At 43.5% G+C, this 21,341-nt stretch overlaps 1 protein-coding gene across 7 annotated transcripts in view; it reads left to right on the top strand.

The window, feature by feature from the left end:
• The window catches only part of MPDZ (multiple PDZ domain crumbs cell polarity complex component), an 832,961-nt gene that overhangs the window by 121,879 nt on the left and 689,741 nt on the right, over positions 1 to 21,341 (top strand). For all 7 annotated transcript variants that reach the window (XM_078675896.1, XM_078675898.1, XM_078675897.1 and 4 more), the window contains exons 7-9: positions 3,272 to 3,400; positions 13,594 to 13,803; positions 17,994 to 18,108. In XM_078675896.1, the coding sequence (XP_078532022.1) occupies positions 3,272 to 3,400; positions 13,594 to 13,803; positions 17,994 to 18,108 (454 nt within the window). The remainder of the gene's footprint in view (positions 1 to 3,271; positions 3,401 to 13,593; positions 13,804 to 17,993; positions 18,109 to 21,341) is intronic.

The raw sequence follows: 21,341 nt of genomic DNA, 5'->3' as shown, positions 1-21,341 counted from the left end.
GGACTGGGCTTTTTTAGCTGCACCCTTTGAGCTGGATGAGATCCGTGACGCCATCATGTCTCTTCAGAATGGTAAGGCCCCGGGCCTAGATGGCATTCCTGCCGAATTTTATAAAACATACATTGATATCATGGCCCCTGTCCTGCGCGAAGTTTACTCAGAATCCCTCGATGAAGGCGTGCTGCCCTGCTCTATGCGCGAGGTTGTCATCACCTCCCTACTGAAAACCGATAAAGATCCCGGCTCCTGTAATTCCTATCGCCCTCTTAAACTGCGATGTGAAGATACTTGCTAAAGTTCTGGCTACTCGGCTATCGCTATTGATGACTAGAATTGTGCTGCCTGATCAATCTGGATTCGTGGCCGGCCGTTCTACGTCGCACAACCTGCGCACCCTGTTCTCCCTCCTGCGCACTGTGCACCCTGATACGCCTGTCGCAGCCATATTTCTTGATGCGACTAAAGCCTTTGACTCAGTCGAATGGCCCTATCTATTTTCTGTCTTGACAAGCATGGGATTCCCGCCCTTGTTTATAGCCTGGGTTCGCCTGCTCTATACTCGACCTACGGCGAGGGTGCTAATCAATGGTCATCTGTCACAACCTATCGATATTACCAGAGGCACGCGTCAGGGGTGTCCACTATCGCCCTTATTGTTTGCCATAGCTGTTGAGCCTGAGACGGGCACACATTAAATACCCTTATGACCCGGAGATCCCGCTGCTTAAGTGCGAAGCTCTATCTCATGGGGGAACCTGACAGGGATTAGCAGCCTGGAAGGAGCGCGGATTGCCCACAATAGGAGATCTGTATGAAGGTAGCACCATGATTCCTTTCAACGATTTATAAGAACAATACGATCTACCTGGAGGGGATTTCTTATTGCATTCCGCACTCACTGCGGCCATACGAAAGCACTGGAAGTGGGGACTCACTGAGCCGAAGACGTCATTGGGTTGTCAATACATAGTGACGGTTGCAGGTACCTTCAAAGCGGTCACATGCTTATATACGTGCATAACACAGGAAACACTAGTGCCCCTGACTGAACTATGACTAAAATGGGAGGCAGACTTGGGGGAGGTAATTCCAGAAAAAAACGTGGTGAGATCTAGTGGAAAGGGCATGGAAGAGTTCCTTGAACACCAGATTCCAACTGGTGCACTTGTCTTGCATAGAGCATAGCTCACCCCAGTGAAGATTAACAAATATTTCGAAACCCAAGAAGTAGCATGTCCACGCTATAAGAGGGAGGGTGCAGATTTACGGCATATGTTCTGGGACTGCCCGCAATTGGGTAATTTCTGGGAAGAGGTAACCACATTACTGGCCGACATCACTGATAGGAAGGTGGAGACGTCTCTGGGACCCTGCCTATTACACTGGTATCCTCAAACGGCCAAAAATAAAGTCACAAGCAAATTATTAGACCTGGGGTTACTATTAGCTAAAAGAGACATCACTATGCATTGGAAAGCAAAGAGGGGTTCAAGTGTAGCCAGATGGAAGAAGTAATTTGTCAAAGGGCAGAGTGTAAAGGAATAATCAGACTGCAACTAGCAACAAGAGCAGGGAGTGAGAGAGCATTGGAGTCAGTGAGGGCATGGGAAACAATAGTTGTGCTACTAAAGATTCCGGACGATAACGGAAGCAAGGATCAAATAGTTGAAGCCCCTGAAGAAGTAGACTAGGTTCTATACCCCTGAACAACATGCAGAGTTGTGGAATTAGCTGATGGGCATAGGGCGCCCTTGCCCTCACTGAGGGATAGATTCAAACGTGCTGTTTTGGTTAGTCATGAAAAATAGTCTGAAGCAACCGAGTACAACAGATTAGCAATTCCTTTATTAGTGACACACCTGGTGGGAGGGCAGGGAAGGGGGTAGTTGTGGGAGGGTAGTATGGATTCAAAATCAAAGGTATTAATAATACATTAAATGAATACTGACGTACATTGTGCTTAGATTGCACAGGAGGGAGGTTGAGGCCTAGCCTGCCGAAAAAATCATTTTCTCTGTACTAAGTGTATAAGTGAACTTTTCTGCTGAAACTCCTGATTACTGGTAATTATGTTGCATTCGTTGTACCTTGAAATTTATGCAAAACGTAATAAAGTTTGTTTAAAAAGTAAATAAAAATAAATTAGTACGTGAAGTAATATGTGATGTCATAAGCAGTGCATTGCGGCAGTGTAAGTTATAGTTAGCTCAGGTAACTATAACTGCTGAATTTCTATGGTTTTGTACTAGTGAAATCTGAGCCTAACTACAACGTCCCCTTAACCTTTGTTTTTTTCAGTGAATATATATATGTGTATATATATAGAAAGAAATACTGACACGTTTCGTTATCTACAGATAACTTGGTTAACCGTGACCAAGTTATCTGTAGATAACGAAAAGCGTCGCTATTTCTTTTTGAACTGGGTGCTTATCCTTAATTAAAGAAATTTTGGGGAAACACTGGATCTTGTAAGTGGGTAACGATTTTCCTGATGAAGGATGTTGTTGGTGAATATATATATATATATATAGAGAGAGAGAGAGATAGGTCAATTACTACAATGTAATAGTGCTCCCGATATAATGACCACTATGTAGCGAATCCTGAGTTCATTACCTCCTAAGTAACAACTGGCGATCCTGTAAAATGAGGTCATAACACTATTCAAAGAAAACAATGTAATGGGTAATGAAGGATCTTTTGAAGAAAGCTAAATCTGATTTCTTTCATTTTTGTCTTGGGGCCTTTTATTTTATTTCATGATTGGTATCAGGTCTTGGGAGTTTAAGGAACTACATTTAGGCCAGCACTTCAGTTAAGTTAAGAGTAGAAAAATCAATCATTGGATTAAGTTCAGTACTTTTCCCATAGATCACACAGATTCAGGGATTCAGAACACATAATAAACTGGACTAGGTTCCCCAAACGTTTCTGACTTCCTTGTAGCGTTGTATTGAGTCAGACCTGGGAAAAAAGTAATTGCTGAAGAATTATCAAAATAATACATTTTTAAGACAGATCATTAGATTGTACCTGAAAATCCACCCTTTCCAAGTTATGCGAGGCAGACATTTCCTTTTGTGTAACTTCAGAATAATAAGTGTAGGTGATGTGGCTATATCTTTGTATAGCAGCATTGAGTCATAATGGAGATGCTAGGTGCTCACCATGGGCTTAACTAAGTTCTGTTGCCTGGAATAAGGGGGAGTGTGTTTGTCTGTGTATAAGCTGAGTATTATGTGATCATTCTGCATATGTTTTCCTTTAGGTTCACTGGCAGCACGTGGAGACAATTGAGCTTGTGAATGATGGATCTGGTCTAGGATTTGGCATTGTAGGAGGCAAATCAACTGGAGTGATTGTGAAAACCATTCTACCAGGAGGGGTAGCAGATCAGGTAGACAACACCAACCTTGCTGTTTACTTTTGTAAATTAATTTTTCTTCTGTGGACCTTATTGTGTTCTGCCTGACATTTAACTGTTGTTCACTACTAGAGTTTTTCCTCCTCACAAAATGCGTTTGAAGGAATGAAAGATTTTGTCCCTTTGCATTACCTTTGACGCCTGGGCTCAAAAACAGTTGTTTGTGATAAACGTTTGGTATAGTAATTGCGGATGGGATGTTCAACTCTGCAGTAAAATATTATCCCCACACCTTCATGTACGAACATGGTTGCTTAGCAACCACTTAGCTAGCAACTATTACAGCGTGAAGTTGGCAGGAGAACATAATACAGGCATCGGTTTATTAATTTACTGGTATGCAGTAATCGACTGAAGAACCAAACTCCATTCGTAGTCATGGTGTGGCTTACTGTGGCTTACAGTTTTGCAGCCTTTACTCTTCTTTTACTAAGACGAGGAAGATTTACTTATGACGTGAAGCTTTAGAAGGTAGATTTCCACAGGTAAGCTTAATTTATTTTACACCGAGAGTGGAAATGCCTAGATCACTAGAACTATGCAGTGGGATGGATTTGCACGTCATATCTTCTTGAAGCATTTAGTCATGATAAATGAAAATGTTGGATTTTCAGAAAAACATGATGATTTTACTATGAAGGGAAATGAACATGCGTCCTTATTGCAATTTATTAGTATCTTTACTTACTATTTATATTGAAAAGCTTCAGTGCTGAGCATGATTTTGCATGCATGTATTAGTGTTTATAGAGCATAAACCTTGCTGGTGAGCAGTGGCACGCTGATCCTACCGTGTGAAAGGGATGTTGGGAAACGATACAAGATCATGTTAATTAAGTGGAAAATTATATCATAGAATTGCACAATTGCATCACATATCACATATAAAAAAACGTAATTTGACGTATTTATATTTGATTTCCCAGTGTCACTTACTACAGTGTTTGTTCTGCTGAGAATGCCCAACATGGATAGAATAGTCTTTGCTACAGCCTTGTCTCAACACTGCTGCGTGGTCGATGTGATCCCATATAATAGATGAAGATCCTAGCCAAGCCGGTGAGGGAGACACTAACTATATATGCCAGTAAATGCGTGGCAATTGCAATGTATGGTGCTGCTATTTGGGGCATGACGAATGTGCAAGGTACTCAACGGTGGAAAAAGTTTTTTAGAAAAACATATTGGCAGTCCCCCTAAGTTGATCGACTGGATCGGCCATGATGACCTGGGTGTCCCATATATCTTGGATAAAATTAAGCTGCCTCCCCTTACTATAGTATTCTATTTGGCGACTGGACTAAACTGCCTTAAATAAGCTCTTGCAAAAGGGTTGCTTGAAGTTACATCATTGACTGGAGCTTGGAGGCGTGTGTGACAGACTGAGTGCCCCCGCAGCCTCCTGAGTGCCTGCATGTGTCAGCCCCACGATCACCATCCCGCCGTGTGGTTTTAGCCCTCGCCAGCTTTTGGGCCCTGGAGGATGAGATCGACTTTGGCAGCAACCGGGCCCAGAACGAGATCCACAGTCGGCCCAGCCATCTTGAGGCCTTGACGAAGACGATCTCACTGCTCCCCAACACCAACAGGTGGGAGCACGCACTGGGGCTTGGGGAGGTGGAGCGAGCCCCACACTGGGAAAATTATCGAGGCATCGCCGTTAAGCCCACCCGGTGTGGCGGTAAAGAGGGGCCCACTTGGGATTCCACGAAGCTGCCTGACCCCAAGATGACACCCGGTGGTGCAGCGAAACATAAGGGCCCCTCGGCCCGAAGCTGATCAGCTGCTGAGTCCAAGGGAAAATGCGCGATTGTCCTGGAGGGGGTGGGGATCCCCCCACACTCCGCACCACTACGTCTGCCTTGATCCTCATGGGAATAATCATGGGAGTGAGCAGCCCCAAAGCCAGCAGTGGCTGCCTGACCCTAAGATGGTTCATGGGGGACTGATGGTAGTGAGACCTGCTAATTCAAGGAAAGGTCATGCCCCGGCTTACCTGACTCTAAAATGGCGCCCCGAACAATATCAACGATGTCACTTTGGGGGCCTATAGAGGACTAAAATCTGATGAGAATCAGGTTTCTATGCACAATTCGTCTTCAGTTTCACTCCCGCCAAGAGGACTGAAGGCAAGAATGATGGGCTGTCCCACAATTCTGCAGACTTCGGAACTGTCCCTTGCACCTCTCATCGCCCCACTCGTGATGCTGGGGGCGAGCTGGAGGACGAGGTGGACGGCGCATCCCAGTAACAACTGGACCTGTGCTTTAGATGAAACTATGAAGATGCACCCTGGGCGGATACCTTAACTGGTCATACTTACTGCGGAGCCCGAGCAACCTTGGCCTATGCCTGGTGGAGCTGTCCTCTGTAGCTATAGAGGAGTTTGGCTCTGGTTCACCCCCTCAGCCGCCACCTACCCAGCCGGACATATGACATTGTTGTCCTCTTCGCTCCGCTTTTTAAGTCTCGCAATGGCGATGCATTTTCGCGCTGCCTTGCCGCAAGACCTATAGTTACCGGCTTTGCTTTCAAGGAGACAGGAGATGGGCACGCATCCTCAGGAATCGGATCAGGTCGTGCGCATGAACACGCGCTGTGAAAAACGTGCCTGAATCCGTTCAGCACTCATGCGGTTAGTTTCACTTTCGCTCCACTCCGTCGGCTCAATGCTCACCACGCAAGCTCCAAGCACGGCGCGCTTTCCATGTACAGCATGCTTCACTCCACATACAGCATGCTTCACCCCACTTACCGACACTTTGCGCTGCTCCTCGGCTGGTGTCCGTCTTCAGCCGGTCACTGCAGCAACAAGCGGGGCTCCGTCTTGCTCACAGGAGCCCCACCTGAAATATTGCTTTGGCCGCACCATGTGGCTGCGGCATTCATCACCTAACTGTCCCCACTAACTCTGCGAGACCCTAGTCCCATTGCCCATTCTCTCCCCCGGCTCGTGCAAACCCCGATCACCCTATCCCTGGTTCGTGTGCAGCCCTTCTCCGGCTGCTGCTGACTTCCCCCGCGGCGTGCCCCCAAGTCACGTGACGGTCGTGTGCGGCCCCGCTTCCTTCTGTGAATGGGAACCAGTAGTTCCCGTTAGTTTAGTGGAGGCAGGATAGAGGCTGTGCCGGGGTCCGTCGCAGGAGAAGAGGCTCTTCTTCTATCATTGACAGCCACGGACAAACCCGCTTTTTCCCCGAGGCTGCCATGCACCTCCTCCTTTTCAGGTAAGACTGAGTTTACTGCAGCATGTTTGCACTCAGCCCAGGGTCTGTACATTGTTTAGAAGAAGCCATGTACGACTGAGAGGGCCCACATACCACAAAGAGATATATAAGCATGGTCCGTATTTTTGCAAGCACTTCTCTCTGCTAAAATATATAAAACGACACTTTTCACCCCTGCAAAAAAAAAAATCCATTGTCTTATGTTCCGTCAAATGGACACTGTGCTAACAAGCATTGCTCGACGGTTTACAATGAATGCACATATTGATTTTCCTTACAGCATTTTCTGTGACACGCTTCCAACACCACGCGCCCCAGGACCCCTTAAAGCGGAAAAAATACTTTAAAGGGAAGACAAAGCCCAAAAGACACAGAGAAACAAACACACGACACAGTTATTGCATGTAATATTGCTGTGACTGTGGAACGCCGGTTATAGGCATTTGACTACAGCCTCATGGCGACAACAAGTTCGACGGGGTCGAATCACATTTTCATCCTTCCTAGGTCGGCACAATGAACATCATTCATGTGGATAATAAGTGCTGCTTTTATTTTAAGCATCAACTGACTAGTTCGCCTTTGATAATGAATGATACACTCACTCAAGAGCTGCCGATGGTGGAGCACAGGATGAAGTCTCGGCGTCGGCTCATCATCCTGGGATTCTGGCCAAATCACCTAATCTTGCGTCCTTGTGTAATGTAGCTGGTTCTCACGTAAAGTGCTCCAATACCTTAAAGTCGAGTTCGCGCTATATAAAAACGGTAGGAGAAGGAAGGTAGTATTTTCAAAGAAAACTAACGACCCAAATTAGTTCAAGGCAGGAGATGTGTGTGACCGAAGGGCTGGAACTGCCAACTTTGGAACTTGACCCCGGTTCGAGTCCCGGCATCTGCTTAACATGCTGTGATTCTCGGCAAAACACGGCATCTGCCAGTGCCTTTAAAAACAACACACATCTGACATTGTGTAATGTAACCTGTTGGTCATAGAAAGCACTCGTAATGCATTTGGGCTAAATGTGTGCTGTATACAAACTGCACAAAAAACAACAAAAACATGTCTGCCTATCCTGCCACGTCACTACCTCCAATCCCCAAAAAATCACGAACTAACCAAAACTGTCTTGGTTAGTTCGTGATTTTGGCAAGACGTGATTGGAAGTCTGGCCCCTGTCCGGTGCCACGTGGAGATGCCACTCAAGGTCCTTTTAACCTCTAACCTGTGCCACCCCAAAGCTTCACCACCGCTTCCTCCACAGGATGGGGTGTACGCTGTGTGGCCAGGCCCAAGAAGGGGGTGAGCTGTGTCTCATCTGCCTGTCTATGCAGCCTCCCTTTTATGGGGCTGTAAACGTGTTTATTGCGGGCAGAGCCTACAGCTCCCCGCTGCCACTTCGGTGTCTCTTTGATAGCCCCACTTCATCAATGGGATGGAAATGCAGACATTGTAAAGGGGGAGGGGAAACTGGGCGATAGCTGCAGGATACGGGAACTAGAAACACCCCTCAATTAAAGGAAATACAACTCTAGCACCCCACCTCGCAGCGCAAAAAGCAAGGGAAGTTTCAGGCTAAGTTACCTAATAAGCCAAGGTCTGAAAAATATTTAGTTTTACAGGGAATAGGACTTTGACGCGCAGGGTCGGGGTGGGGGGGGGGGGGAGGGTGGTATGTTATGAAGACATAGGCGAAATATCAACAATGCCAAACAGTAGCTTCCACATAAAAGATGAACACCCCTGTAATTCAGGCAAAATTAGTTAACCACGTGCCTACAAAAATATGATTATATCCCTATGTAATGTAATTGGTGCTCCAATGCCTTCAGGTCCAGTTTGCCCTTTATGAAAGCGCAAACAAGAAAAACAAGCATTTGCAATGCAATAGGTCTCGCAGTGGAGAGTTTGAGCTATTGGCATTGTAAATGACAATGCCTTTTATTTATGTGCTGGTTTTTAAAACATAAATAAAATGCATTGTCATTTCCAATGCCAATAGCTCAAACTTTAATAGCGAGACCTATTGCATTGTAAATGCTTGTTTTGTCTGTCTTTCACTTTGACTGCCTTGACTGCTTTGTTCCCCCGAATTACTCTTCCCCCTTGCCGGTCCGTCTGACTCTAGCTGCATTCCTTACCCGTTTACCATTCCCCCTATACCTTCCATTCTCCATTAAACGTTTGTCTTGGCTATACTACGTGCTAATTACCCATATTATTGTGTAATCTCATGTTTTTCTCCTATGTCTATACTTGGCTCCTGTAATTGATGTAATTATGTAGCATGTAAATCGCTGATCCTCATGTAAAGCGCTCTGATATCTCCGGGTCTAGCCAGCGCTATATAAACCTTTGCAAATAAATAAATAAATAAATAAATATGCTCTCTAGGGGCTGATTGTATGGTTGCGATTCAATGCTCTTTCACAGTATAGTCTTATTGCGATGTCTTGCTTTTCTTGGCATCTCTTAATTGTGTTTGAACCTGTCTTTAGTTATCCACTCCCCAAATTTAAAGATGCAGTTAAAGTTATTTCTGCAGAACACAATACTTACACTGTGAGGTAAAATATATTGTGTTCCAAGACAGCAGATACATATCTGGTTTTGTTTTGTATTAAACATACATGCCTTCACACACATTGTTTTCATTCTGGCACTCTTTCCAGATTAGAGGAACGTATATCAGAGGTATATTAGAGAAACTCATATCACATTAAGCTTAGCGTAATTCTTTTCAGAGCTCCAGCTTGAAATATTTGTTTCTAGGGATGCATACGAAGCTTGCCTTTCTATTGTAAATTATTCTCAGTGTTGGCGTCATCATGTCCCATTGCACACAGCCAGCGTCACTCTATCTTATTCCTTTCAGTCGAAGCTGAGTGGGCTTGCGTTATGTCAAGAGATACACTTTTAGCACACGTACACTTAATTTTTTTAGGTCTCACCTACGCAGCGCTGCATAGGAGACCTTAAGCCGTTGTTCAGCTCTTTTTCAAGCACTGCACTCGTGCTTGTGGCGGCATTTACCTTGCGGGAGTGCGCAGCGGCGCGACACAAGCACAAGTGCAGTGCTTGAAAAAGTGAAGCCTGCTCTCCCAAGCGTGCGCGCGCCTACTGCTGCAGACTTATCAGCTGGGCTGATACGAGGCAGTACTGACACTTCTCTGCCGTGCTACTTTAGAGCAGCCCTGGAATTTCTTTACAGTGCTACTAAAGTGCAGTACTGGAACTTCAATACACAACTGACACTTCTCAGCAGCACTGCAATAGGGCTGTATGGGATTTCTCAGCATCATTACTTTAGAGCAGTACATGTCCTTTTCAACAGCAGCCCTGCTATAAAGCCGCATCAGTACTTCTCAGCAGGAAATATTTGAGCAGTACTGACATTTCCCCACATCACTGCAACAAGACAGTACTGACACTTCAAAGCAGACTGCTGTAGAATAGTACAGGCACTTCTCAGCAAGACTGATGTTGGGCAGTACTGACACTGCTCAGTAGCAGTGCAAGAGGGCAGTACTGACACTTCTTACTGGGCTGAAATAAAACAAGCATTGGCATAGCCAATAGGTCTCGCCTTTGGGACCTTATAAGTGTTTAGTTATCCAGCACAATATCCTTGGTGCAACAACATCAACTGTTACATGCCTAAACACTTATACGGTCCCAAAGGCGAGACCTATTGGCTATGCCAATGCTTGTTTTATTTGCCCATGCTACACAGTATCTTGCCAATTCTGAAGAGCATCGCCAAAGGCACTGCCAAACCAGCAGGTCCCAAAGGTAAGACCTATTGGCTATGCCAATGCTTGCTCTGGAATTGGTGGTAGTGTAGTTGGTGCTATGAGCTTTCCAGGAGTATACAATGAGTTTTTGGAAATGGTCAGCAGGACACATCAGGAACCGTAAGAAAGGGAGATAGGCATTTAAGTATTTCACCATTACATCCATCGCTGGGGGACACCAACAATCGATCTCTTTGCACTGTAGTGCATACCACTATGCACCCTTACATACTCTGCTGAAATGACTGCAGAGTATGTAAGGGTGCCAATATGTATACATTGCAGAGGTTTCTAAACAGGGCCATAGGAGGGAGCAGGCCCTCTGTTCTAAAACCACTGCTGATTAAATTTAAATCTGCAGGGATTTTTAAATATAGAGAGACTGCTCCCTCTTTCAGCCCTTTTTAGAATTTACTGCAGATTAATTCCACCAGCAGAGTGGCTGAATTTGTAAGATATTCCTCATTACAAGAGTAGCGCGGAGTTACTGAATTCCTCCAATTCCGCAGGTGGAATTAATAGTTACGCCCAGGCCTACTAAATACTGCTATTCATGTAGATACAGTCACACGAGAAACTACATCTACTTGCACATAGAATCATGGTCGGCTATGGCACCTAAATTTCAAAACATTGAATCTTGCATTTTGGCACCTCTGTCTTAAAGTTCGGGTATCTTCAAGGCCCAGATGAATGTATGGTCCTTCTTAAAGAAGCTTGTAGGCCTACTACAAGGGCTTGCTACCTGGCAAAATGAGAAGATGTCCCCAATCCTGTATTGTTCTTAAACAGCAGTCCTTACAAGCTTCAGTACAGGACATCACCTGCTACTTGCTGAACCTTGAAAAGGCAGGCCTAGAGAACACCTGTGTAAGAGTTCATCTAGCAACTGTGGCAGCTTACATACAAACTAGACAACATCAATCTGTATTTAATACGCCAGTACTGAAAGCATTCATGAAGGGTCTCTAAAAGAGTTATTCTTTCAAGAGTGCCATGGGACCTTAATGTATCTTTACTTGGCTGACAGTGCTTTCGTTTGAACTGCTACACTCTTGTGCATTACTATTCCTGTGATGGAACTGAGAAACCACTTCCTTACGCAGAGTTAGTGAGCTATCAGATATGACGTGGAGGAACCTGCCATTCAGGTGCATAAAGATCAGGTCGTTCTTATGACAAACATGTCATCTCTGACTAAGGCCCTCTCCTCATGTTGACCAAACCATTGACTTGCCAATGTTATTTTCCCAACTTTAGACATTAGAATAGCCCTTGGTGCTACATTGATCATATAAAATCCATTGTTTGTTGCATTTGCTAAGCATCATTTCGGAAAACTTGTTTCCCAGTCAGGCCTTACAAGATGGATAGTCAAGTGCATCCAAGTATGTTATGCTATAGCAAAATGCACACTGTATGCTAGGCCTAGGGCATGTTCCACTTCCAAAAGTTACATACTATGGCTACCACTACTTCCCACAGACCACCACTTTGGGAAGAAGGATGCTGCTTTTCAGTCTTTGAAAAGCATGCGATCTGTACAGCAGCAAATGCTGCGAACAGAAAGAGTTAACTGTAGCAATCGGTTTACAGCTTTTAGTGCTAGTTGAATCACTTGCCTTCTCCTACCTCCCAAATGCTTATAAATTAGTATGACGTTTGGACGAGTATGTACATATCATCTCAAATTCACAGTATACATAGACTGTTCTGCTTCGCGCCACTACATATACTTTTATCTAAGACATATGGGAAAACACGGTTTAAGATGGATCCATTGTCCTGGTGCATTGTGGATTTTGGAGAGGGATCACAAGTGACTTCGAAACAAAAACTTAATCGTCAAACAAAAATATCTTTCAGCATCTGCACTCAACACTAGATGGCTGGAGGGTGCAAAATGTGTATTCTACAGCACCACAAGCTGCAAACGGATTGATACAGGTAAGTAAAGTTTTCCTTATATTTGGAGAATTATTTTCAAATTTTAACAATAAGCACATTTTTGAAAGTTTACAATCTTATCATACTTCAGAATGTTTATAAACTTCTTAGGATTTGCATTTGAAAATGTAATTTTACCCACCCCTAAGTGTGATGTGATCTATTTGTCTTTTGGTGTTTATGCATGTCTTTAAAGCCTTTACTTATGGAGGAAATTATGAAAGCCTTTACTTATGGACGAAATTATGAAAGAAATAGAAGCACACATTTACAAAAAATAATCAGATTGTGAACATTTAATGTGTCTTCCAGTGAGCTAAATATGTAGGGTACAAACCTAAACAAAGGCAGGGAAACAAAAGGGATACTGATAGAAAGGTATCTAAGTGGGCACAGAGGCAGAAGCTTACACAAGAAATACCAAAGGGAAAGGGGCAAGAAAAGGAAGACCCAGAGGCCCTGAGGGATAAACGGAAGGACGAAAGATGGAAGACAAGAGACATGGGATTAAAATCCAAAAAGGGTACAATATTAAATCATGAAATAGAACACAGAGAGAACGAGTGATGAAAATTGAGCTGGTGAAAGACTTCAAAGAGGGCCATTGAAACAAATAAGTACGTAAACCTGGGCAGAAGGAGAAATGCAACTTGGTTGTGAGAGCAAGACACGTGAAATGCTGTGCGAAAGTATGAAATATAAGCTACGGAAGCTGCATGTCACAAAAAAGGTATGCGAAAGAGGCATGGAAGGGGGAAGAGTGCATATAGAAAAAGATGTATAAGAGAATGGGGCCAGAAATACAATACGAATATTGAGACTTCACAATAAAAGATCAACAAGTGCTTAATTTTCACAGGACAAAATATTAACCCCAAAAGATAAGCAGTTATGCATATATTTTATGAGATGTCTCTTTTTGTGAGCATTACCACATCTACAGAAAATAGAAATTTTTACAATTGTTCCCATTTCTTATAATAAAAAGTTTAACTTGTAATCGCCTAGAATTTCTGTTCATGCTATACTTTTAAATTAAGATTGAGTTAATAAATTCACTTTGCATGCTTAATAAATTTGTTTAATTTCAATAATTTGATATATCAAAAGCCATAATGTGAACCATTGTTTTTCTTTTGCTACACCTGCAAACGGTAATGTATATAATATTCACTGATTCATTAATTCATTTATCTAGCATGGAAGATTATTCAGTGGCGATCATATCTTGAAGATTGGTGAAACAGACTTGGCTGGAATGGGCAGCGAACAGGTGGCACAAGTACTGAGGCAGTGTGGAAATCGAGTAAAGCTTGTCATTGCCCGAGGCCCTCTCAATGATGCCTCTGCACCGACCCACGCTGGTATCCCAACTCCACCTCCACTGCCTTCTGTGCCGGAGAATCAGGTATATCTAACAACCAATATCTGAAGACCATGTTGGGTTTACACTTAACAATGAATATCCAAATTTGGTTCAGTGCCAGATTTTCAGCATATCCATATGAAGGTTTTCATGCTATGATTCTAAAGGGGAATCATTTACATTAACAGTGGTTATCCTGAGAATCTGAGATTGGTCCCTCTGGCCTGGACCAACTTAGGACAGCCCAGTTTCGATTGTTAGCCATGATACTGTAAATGCAGATGACTAGTTTGATTTCTAAAATGTGAAGAACTGTATAAAGTGGTGTGGGCCATTTCAATATACGGTACTATCGAAATAATTGGTTGGAAGTTGACAAAGCTTTAATGTGTGGAATAAAACATGGCCAAAGAGGTTTTATGGTTGTACAGAATTCCTAAAGCAAGCCTGATACCTTCAACACACAAATTTGCCCATACGTTTCCTGACAATTGGCCGAAACTAGTGATGACCCATAGAAACGTAAAACTAACCTCTTTTGAAACCTTATTATAGACCTTAGGTAAAATATATTTTTTCGTCACTTGAAACTGGGGCCCCAGCCTCCATAATGTTGTGTATTTGCACAACGCTTTTCCCTGGTGCAGGAAAGGTAATGTCTGCTATTCTTAAACAGTTTTACTTTGTCTGTATGTGGACATATTTATTCTATAAAGTGCAACTTCTAATTGTGTCTGGCAGGTGTGTTTACAGAGACTAAAATAATGTGTATCACAAGACTAGCAAAGAAGTTTGTAAACTTGTATCCTTTTAAGCAACTGGTAGCCCTGCATCTTAATCTCAGTCATTCAATGAATATAATTAAACCAAAACACAATGTTTGAGGAAAAGACCAAAAACATGGTGGAGTCACAGATCCTGTGCCAGAAGGTCCTGCGCTTCTGAAAATGGGTGTACCATCAAGGCATTTTTTCTGCTGGTGAACCCCAGGGCAGGATCATTGAATGCCAGAGCGGATGAACTCCACCATCACCGCATAGTGGATAGTGAATCGTAGTTGCACCTGGAGATGGGGCAAGGTCTCTTCCATGAAGGGTTAGAGCTGTGACTATCTATTAACCATGAGAAATTGCAATATCAGAAGTTCGCTGTGTTGGACCTTCCAAGGTGTCTCCTGCTCTGAAAAGCTTTCCGCCTAGGGTGAAACTCTAGACTCCTATACGCCTTCCCGCCGGTACCTCTTCTGACCTGAGTTCTGAAAAAGATCAGGACTGTCTGGGCCCAAGTTACCCTAGTGGCCCTGAAAGGGGAACCAGGAGTATGATATCTAGAGCTTGTGGGCATTAGCATCTGTCCTCGGATCAGGCTGTCTCTACTGGAAGATCTGCTGTTACAGCAACAGTGCAAGGTCCTGCACCTGGGCCATCTCAATCTTCTCCTTCATGCTTGCAGATTGAGTGGTGGTAGCTGAACACCTTCAACCATCCTCCGGAGGATGTTAATGTCACCTTTGAAGCCAGGAGTCCCTCTACAAAACTGTATGTGCCTGTTGCTGGGTCCAATTTGTGGTTTGGTGCGGCACGCATCAGATAAACCCTCTCCACGGCAAAGTAATCTAATGTTTTGTAGTCTGTTTTGTCCCTCGCCCAGCAAGGCTTTGTTATGGGCACAGTTAAAAGGAGCCCTTTGGCTCTTTTGCCCTTCTTACAGTTGCCAGAATAGCCTTCGTTATTTGAATTTCCTTTTGTGATATGCATTTTGAATGGACTTCAACATTTGTTTCCCTCTTCTCTTTTATGCCACAGTGAGATCTTAACCCGTTCCTCACACATTTGATGTGCAATCCCTTTGAGCCACTGCACAGATGTCCCATGCAGCTTCTCATCCTTCTCACCCTGAAGACAGTGTTCCTATTGTCACAGCATTGGAACTGCTCCAAGCTATTGTGTCAACCTCCTGTATGCCATCGAATTCCAATGCAAACTGGTTCTGAGGCCTCCGGCAGACTTCCTTTCAAAAGTAGCGACTCCGTGTTGGTCACACCATCACCGTCTCAGTGTTTTAGGCTCCACCTCACTCCTCTGAGGAGGAGAAGAAACTCCATTGCCTACACCCTAAAAGAGCGCTGGGCTTTTGTATCAGTTGTACCAGAGAACACTGAGTAGATGATCAGTTCTTTGTGGGGTTCACAGGAATGAAAAAAGGTAAACCTGTTTAGAAAAGGGTCATCTCTTGCTGTACCGTGCTCTAGAATAAGATCTGCTATGCACTGGTCAAGAAGTAGTCACAGAACAGTTAAGGGCTCATTATGCTGGAGCCAAGGCTGCTACCACCATGTTAACATGCAGAGTTCCTGACATGGACATTTGTCAGGCGGCTTTGTGGGCATCCATCATTAATTAACAAAGCACTACTATCTGAACAGCCAGGCTTGCCGAGTGGCCCATTTTGCCCGCTTGGTCCTCCAGGACTTCTTGGTTTGAGACCCGCCTCCAAATAGGTCTGTCTTCAGTAATATATTTAAAAGGTGAGAATCTGCACTTAGAATTCTCTATCAGAAGAACAAGGTACTTACCTTTCGGTAATGCCTTTTCTGGTAGAGACTCTAAATGCTGCTTCCTTACTGACCCTCCCATCCTCCCTCCTCTGTGAATTGGGCTCTGTCTATTAAAAAGTCTAGCAATCTGCGCATTGGTCAATGCAGGTTGCTGTTTGGACTCTGCATTTGATGGTGCGGATAACCTTGAAAGCAACTTACATCCGTGTGCAGGAGTGGTGCCTAAATTGAACTGACAGATGCTCTCCATGGTATCTGTGTTGAACCAAACAGTGCCACTTGTTGTCGAGCAGAGATGCTGCTCAAAATTTTCAGATCCGGAACTTCTTCATCATGCCTTTAAAATGATAAATGTGTTTGCCTTAAAAATAGCCCTTTTAGGATTGTGACTGAAGTTCCATATAAAAACAGAATGCTGCTGTTCTACGATTTTGTTATGTTTTGTAGAGACATGTTACCTAATTTTTCTGTAAATATCATTTGCTTTCGGTTGCAAAACCCAACAAAGGGGAAGCTTGCGCACACCAATGCAAAAAAATGTTACACTATAGTAAATATGATATAAGCAAACAATAGGTATACTTCACTCTGTATTACAAAAGGTGCTTGGCAACTGCAGTTATGAGCTACACGCCTACATGGAGTCTAGTATGGAAAAACCCATCCCTTGCCAACGCTATAGTTTGTGCTATCTGGAATTTGATGTTCATGAACTTAAACTGTTAGACACTATATCACACATGCGTGGATATACACCTACATGGAGCCACTATGATGCAGTATACACTGACATGAAACCTTGCACGGGTGAAACCCACACCCAGCCGACCTCACAGTTTGGCACTACATGGTAGATTATGTTCATGAACATCAATTGTTAGGCACTATATACACACGAAAGGAGCTGTATACTTGCATGGCGACAGAAACCAAGTGCTGTAAACGTGCATGGAGTGACATATGATACACTGTACACCAGCATGGAGCCCACATTAGTAAAGCTTATGCCCTGCTGATGTTAGTATATACTGTTGTAATATGTTCACACTATTTCACACATGCAACCGTATACACCTACCTGGAGCCACTGTGATACAGTATAGACAGACATGAAACCTTGGGGGCCCACACCCAATCGACCCCACAATGTGGCACAGGATGTGGTGCAGCGGCCAGAGCTGCTGACTCTGGAGCTGGGAATACGGGTTTGAGTCTAGGCGTCTGCGCAACATCCTGTGATTCTGGGCCAATCACTTAATCTCCCCGTGCCCATGGACATCGCTTGGATACCCTCACGGGTGATATGCCGCACTATATAAATCTAAAAACAAACAAACTTAAATTGCGAGTTCCTATTTCATAATTAAGCGCTATGCACGACAAGCACGGTATAGCTCCCTAAATTCTATACCCCTACATGAACACAGAAATCATATGTTTTATACATATATAGAGCTAAGAGTGGGCGAAGGGCATATTTTCTGACTCTACCAGATGGTGCTACATAGAATATGATGTTTGCAAACATCAGTTATTTGGTTGGCACTGTCAAACCATGAGGCACTTTGAGTCACCTTGTTTGGGAACTACTAATATCCTAAGAAAAGCTACAGTGTTTGATAATTGTGATCTGTGGTTACTTTCTCATTTGTGTTTTTTTCTGTTTTCTCAATAGATTGATGTAAAACTGGACAAGGATGAAGACGATGAAACATTTGATGTTGAGCTCACTAAAAATGCCCAGGGTTTGGGAATTACTATTGCTGGCTATATTGGAGACAAGAACTCTGGTAAGCATATAAGTGGCGCAAAATAATATGTGGCACGCATTTTGGAAAATGTAGTAAATCATATGAGTATTAAGACTTTAAATGCATGCTATTGGTGAGTGTCATAGAGAAGACATGATATTCTGCATTCACAGGTAAAATGTATTGAATTTCTCATGGAACTCCATAACAGATATTATACAATTCTGTTAGTGGCTAAATGCACACTTTAACTTTCTCTTTCTTCCTTGTGGAAATGTTAGAGTAACTTGAGACAAACAGACCCCAATAAGCTGGAATCACAGACCGAAATCGGGAACAAGTGACTGTGGTTCATGAGGAAACTGAATGCACCAAATATGCATCCTCTAATGGTACAACACAATAAAAAGTGATGCAAACCCTTAAATAATCTCCAATGTTGACTTCACGCATGTTAGCCTGGCAATAAAAAAAATTAGATATTTTGCCTAGTATTTGAATCTGCAACGTATCTAGTATAGTTACAGTAGTTCGCCTTGAGTTACTCACATTGTTCCTCTGGATAGAGACCAGTCTGCACCCAGCATCACATAAAGCAGGCCAAATCCCATACTAGCACCACATACCCAGAACATATGCTCATAGAACAGAGGTAACTAAGGTGCCAGATTCCCCCGCCACATTCAGCTAGCATGTCTCATGCAAGCCTCTGCTTTCATGTGTCAAATTTTGCCCATGTGCACATAGCCCGTTATGAGCCATAGGGCACCCAGTTCTGTAAGGTGGCGTAAGACCTCAAGCTGGAGAAGGGCTGTAGCATGAAACATTCAAGATCATCTACTTGAAATGGCAGCAATCACATTTTGATTTGTGAATCACATGTATCTTTGTGTTTTTTTTCCTGGTCTGATACTCAACATTACAATGTCTCTGGATTCCAGACTATTGTGTCCTTCAAGAAATATTTGCAGAGAGTGGTTATCTAACAGTAGATCACCCTTAAAATGGCTACTCAATGATCACATTTTGATTGGCGAATCACAGACATGTTTCTATTTTTTTCCTGATCCATTAGTTTTCTTCCTTTGGGTCTCCAGTACCACTACTTTGGGTTCAAACACTTATTTTCGTGCCTCCCCTTTCCTTCAAATTTTCATTTCCATAGGGACAGTTGTGTTCTGAAATCAATTTGGGATTTTCAAAATGGTGAAGAAATTCACAGGCTCCGCATACTCCTGTCATCCAGTGTTGGGCTTTAACGTTTCAACTTGTTTTTGCTTGAAGAACTGAGAGTTACACGACCTGTTGTGACTACTCCCATCGCCTTCAATGCACGAGGACACATGCTCCACCTCAGAATGTTTTCTGCCCAGCGGGGGAGTAGTATAAGTGAAGTGCTGTGTTGAAGACAAGGTTACAGTGCATGGTAGTCCGTAAGTTGAAAGAGGGACAAGCATCTGTGATCATTACCAGCTTCTGGGGAGCTGGGTAGGTCCATTCAAATCTACAGGAATACACACTATGAACAGATACTTACAGTGTAAATAATATTTTCCATTTGTAGCACATGTGGCTATAGGTATGCGTGGTCTGCATTGACGGTAAAGCAGTTTACCGAAAAGCGGTAGTTGGTGGGCAGACGATACATATGTTTGGAACACAGTCCTTAACACACTTAAGCTCCTTCAAATGTGGAAGCAATTCCCCGATTCTCCCCTAATATTTTGAGTAATGGGGGGAGGATTGTCTCTTGATGTCAAGTCATAGTTTGGAGGTGGAGGCCCTCCTGCTGGAGCTGCCTCTACCTTTGCCTTGGTTGTTTCCCCTGTAATCACCCAAAGTGTAGGCCTTGCTTGTTTGAGAGTACTTCAAGGACTGCTGTTGGAGCTGGTGGTCTTAGGTCGAACTGTACAAAGTGATCGTCACTATGCCTCTGAACAGCCGTCTCAGAAACACCATTTTTGGAGTCGTGGCCTCGAGTGTACCAATAAACATAGCTGTTTCTTTCTTTATTTTCTATAGCATCTCATGCATCTGAAGGCTAAAATGGTAGCCTGTGTCAAATGCATGATTGGCCTGAACCCTGTAATGTGTATCTAGGCATGGCGCAGTAGGATGATGCTTGTGTTGATGCCTTGGGAAGTGGTATTTGCTGCATTCAGGGTGCGGCCGATGTCAGCATTAGAAATAACTTTTCCCTCCACCACAATCTCTTGTCCTCTTTTCCTATGGGTTTCTGGAGGTGCTGTGCCATTACCTCTCTTCCTAATGGGATCTATCCTATCTGTTGCAAGTGACCCCTTTTTGGGTAGGCACTCCCAGTTTTCCATTTTTTAGGGGCTCACCTCCTGGTAATTGTGAAGTCTAACACTGGAATGCTGCTATTCAGTGCCCAATATATGTGCTCAGACCCTAAAACATGTTGAAATTGACTTAAAACCTAGTTGGCCTATTTATCTTTCCCATAAGATCATAGTATGTGGTGCAGAAATACACTGATGGCATGAAAAATTAAATGCCAAATGTGGATTGCCGCACCTATTGTGCAATTCACTACAGTGGCAGTGAAAGCATGGCTTCAGGGTTGCCCTATGTAGCCTGATATTAGCAGCTCGAACCCTGCTGCCTAGACCTATCAAATTCAACCTTTTGAAAGGTAGAAAACCCTAAGCGCACCATGCCATGTGTGGATTGCTGCACCTATTGTGCAATTCACTACAGTGGCAGTGAAAGCATGGCTTCAGGGCTACCCAATGTAGCCTGATATTAGCAGCTCGAACCCTGCTGCCCAGACCCATCAAATTCAACCTTTTGACAGGTAGAAAACCCTAAGCGCACCTTGCTGCCACAAGGTCGGGTGTATCATTTTTAAGAGTGGGACATGTGCCGCATTAGAAATTGTATGCTTCCCCACTGACTAGTCTCAAAATTATGTTGTACCTTGTTAGGCTGTAACTGGTTCATGGGAAAAGGCAAAGTAGAGATTACATACTAAATATATAGCTTTAAACCTTTACCAACTACAGATGCCATTAAAAAAACAATTTTTATACTTATTAAAATTCCAATCAAATGTTTACGTCAGATTTGTGTTGAATATATTGAAAGTTTGACCTTGTCCTTGCCAGAAGTTGCTGGAGGCTAATGGCATTAGCTTTCCAGCAACTGCCCAACCTGTTGATGGCATGAATTAGGTGGGAAACCTGCTCACATACCAGAAAAGGTGGACTGGAATTGGGAAGGTGTTTTCTTCTCCCAGTAGGAAGAGCAGT

The sequence above is a fragment of the Lissotriton helveticus genome, chromosome 2_1 (genome assembly GCF_964261635.1).
Source record: "Lissotriton helveticus chromosome 2_1, aLisHel1.1, whole genome shotgun sequence".
NCBI lineage: Eukaryota > Metazoa > Chordata > Amphibia > Caudata > Salamandridae > Lissotriton > Lissotriton helveticus.
The sequence above is the reverse complement of the archived record's forward strand: the minus strand, read 5'-3'. Positions and strand labels throughout refer to the sequence as shown.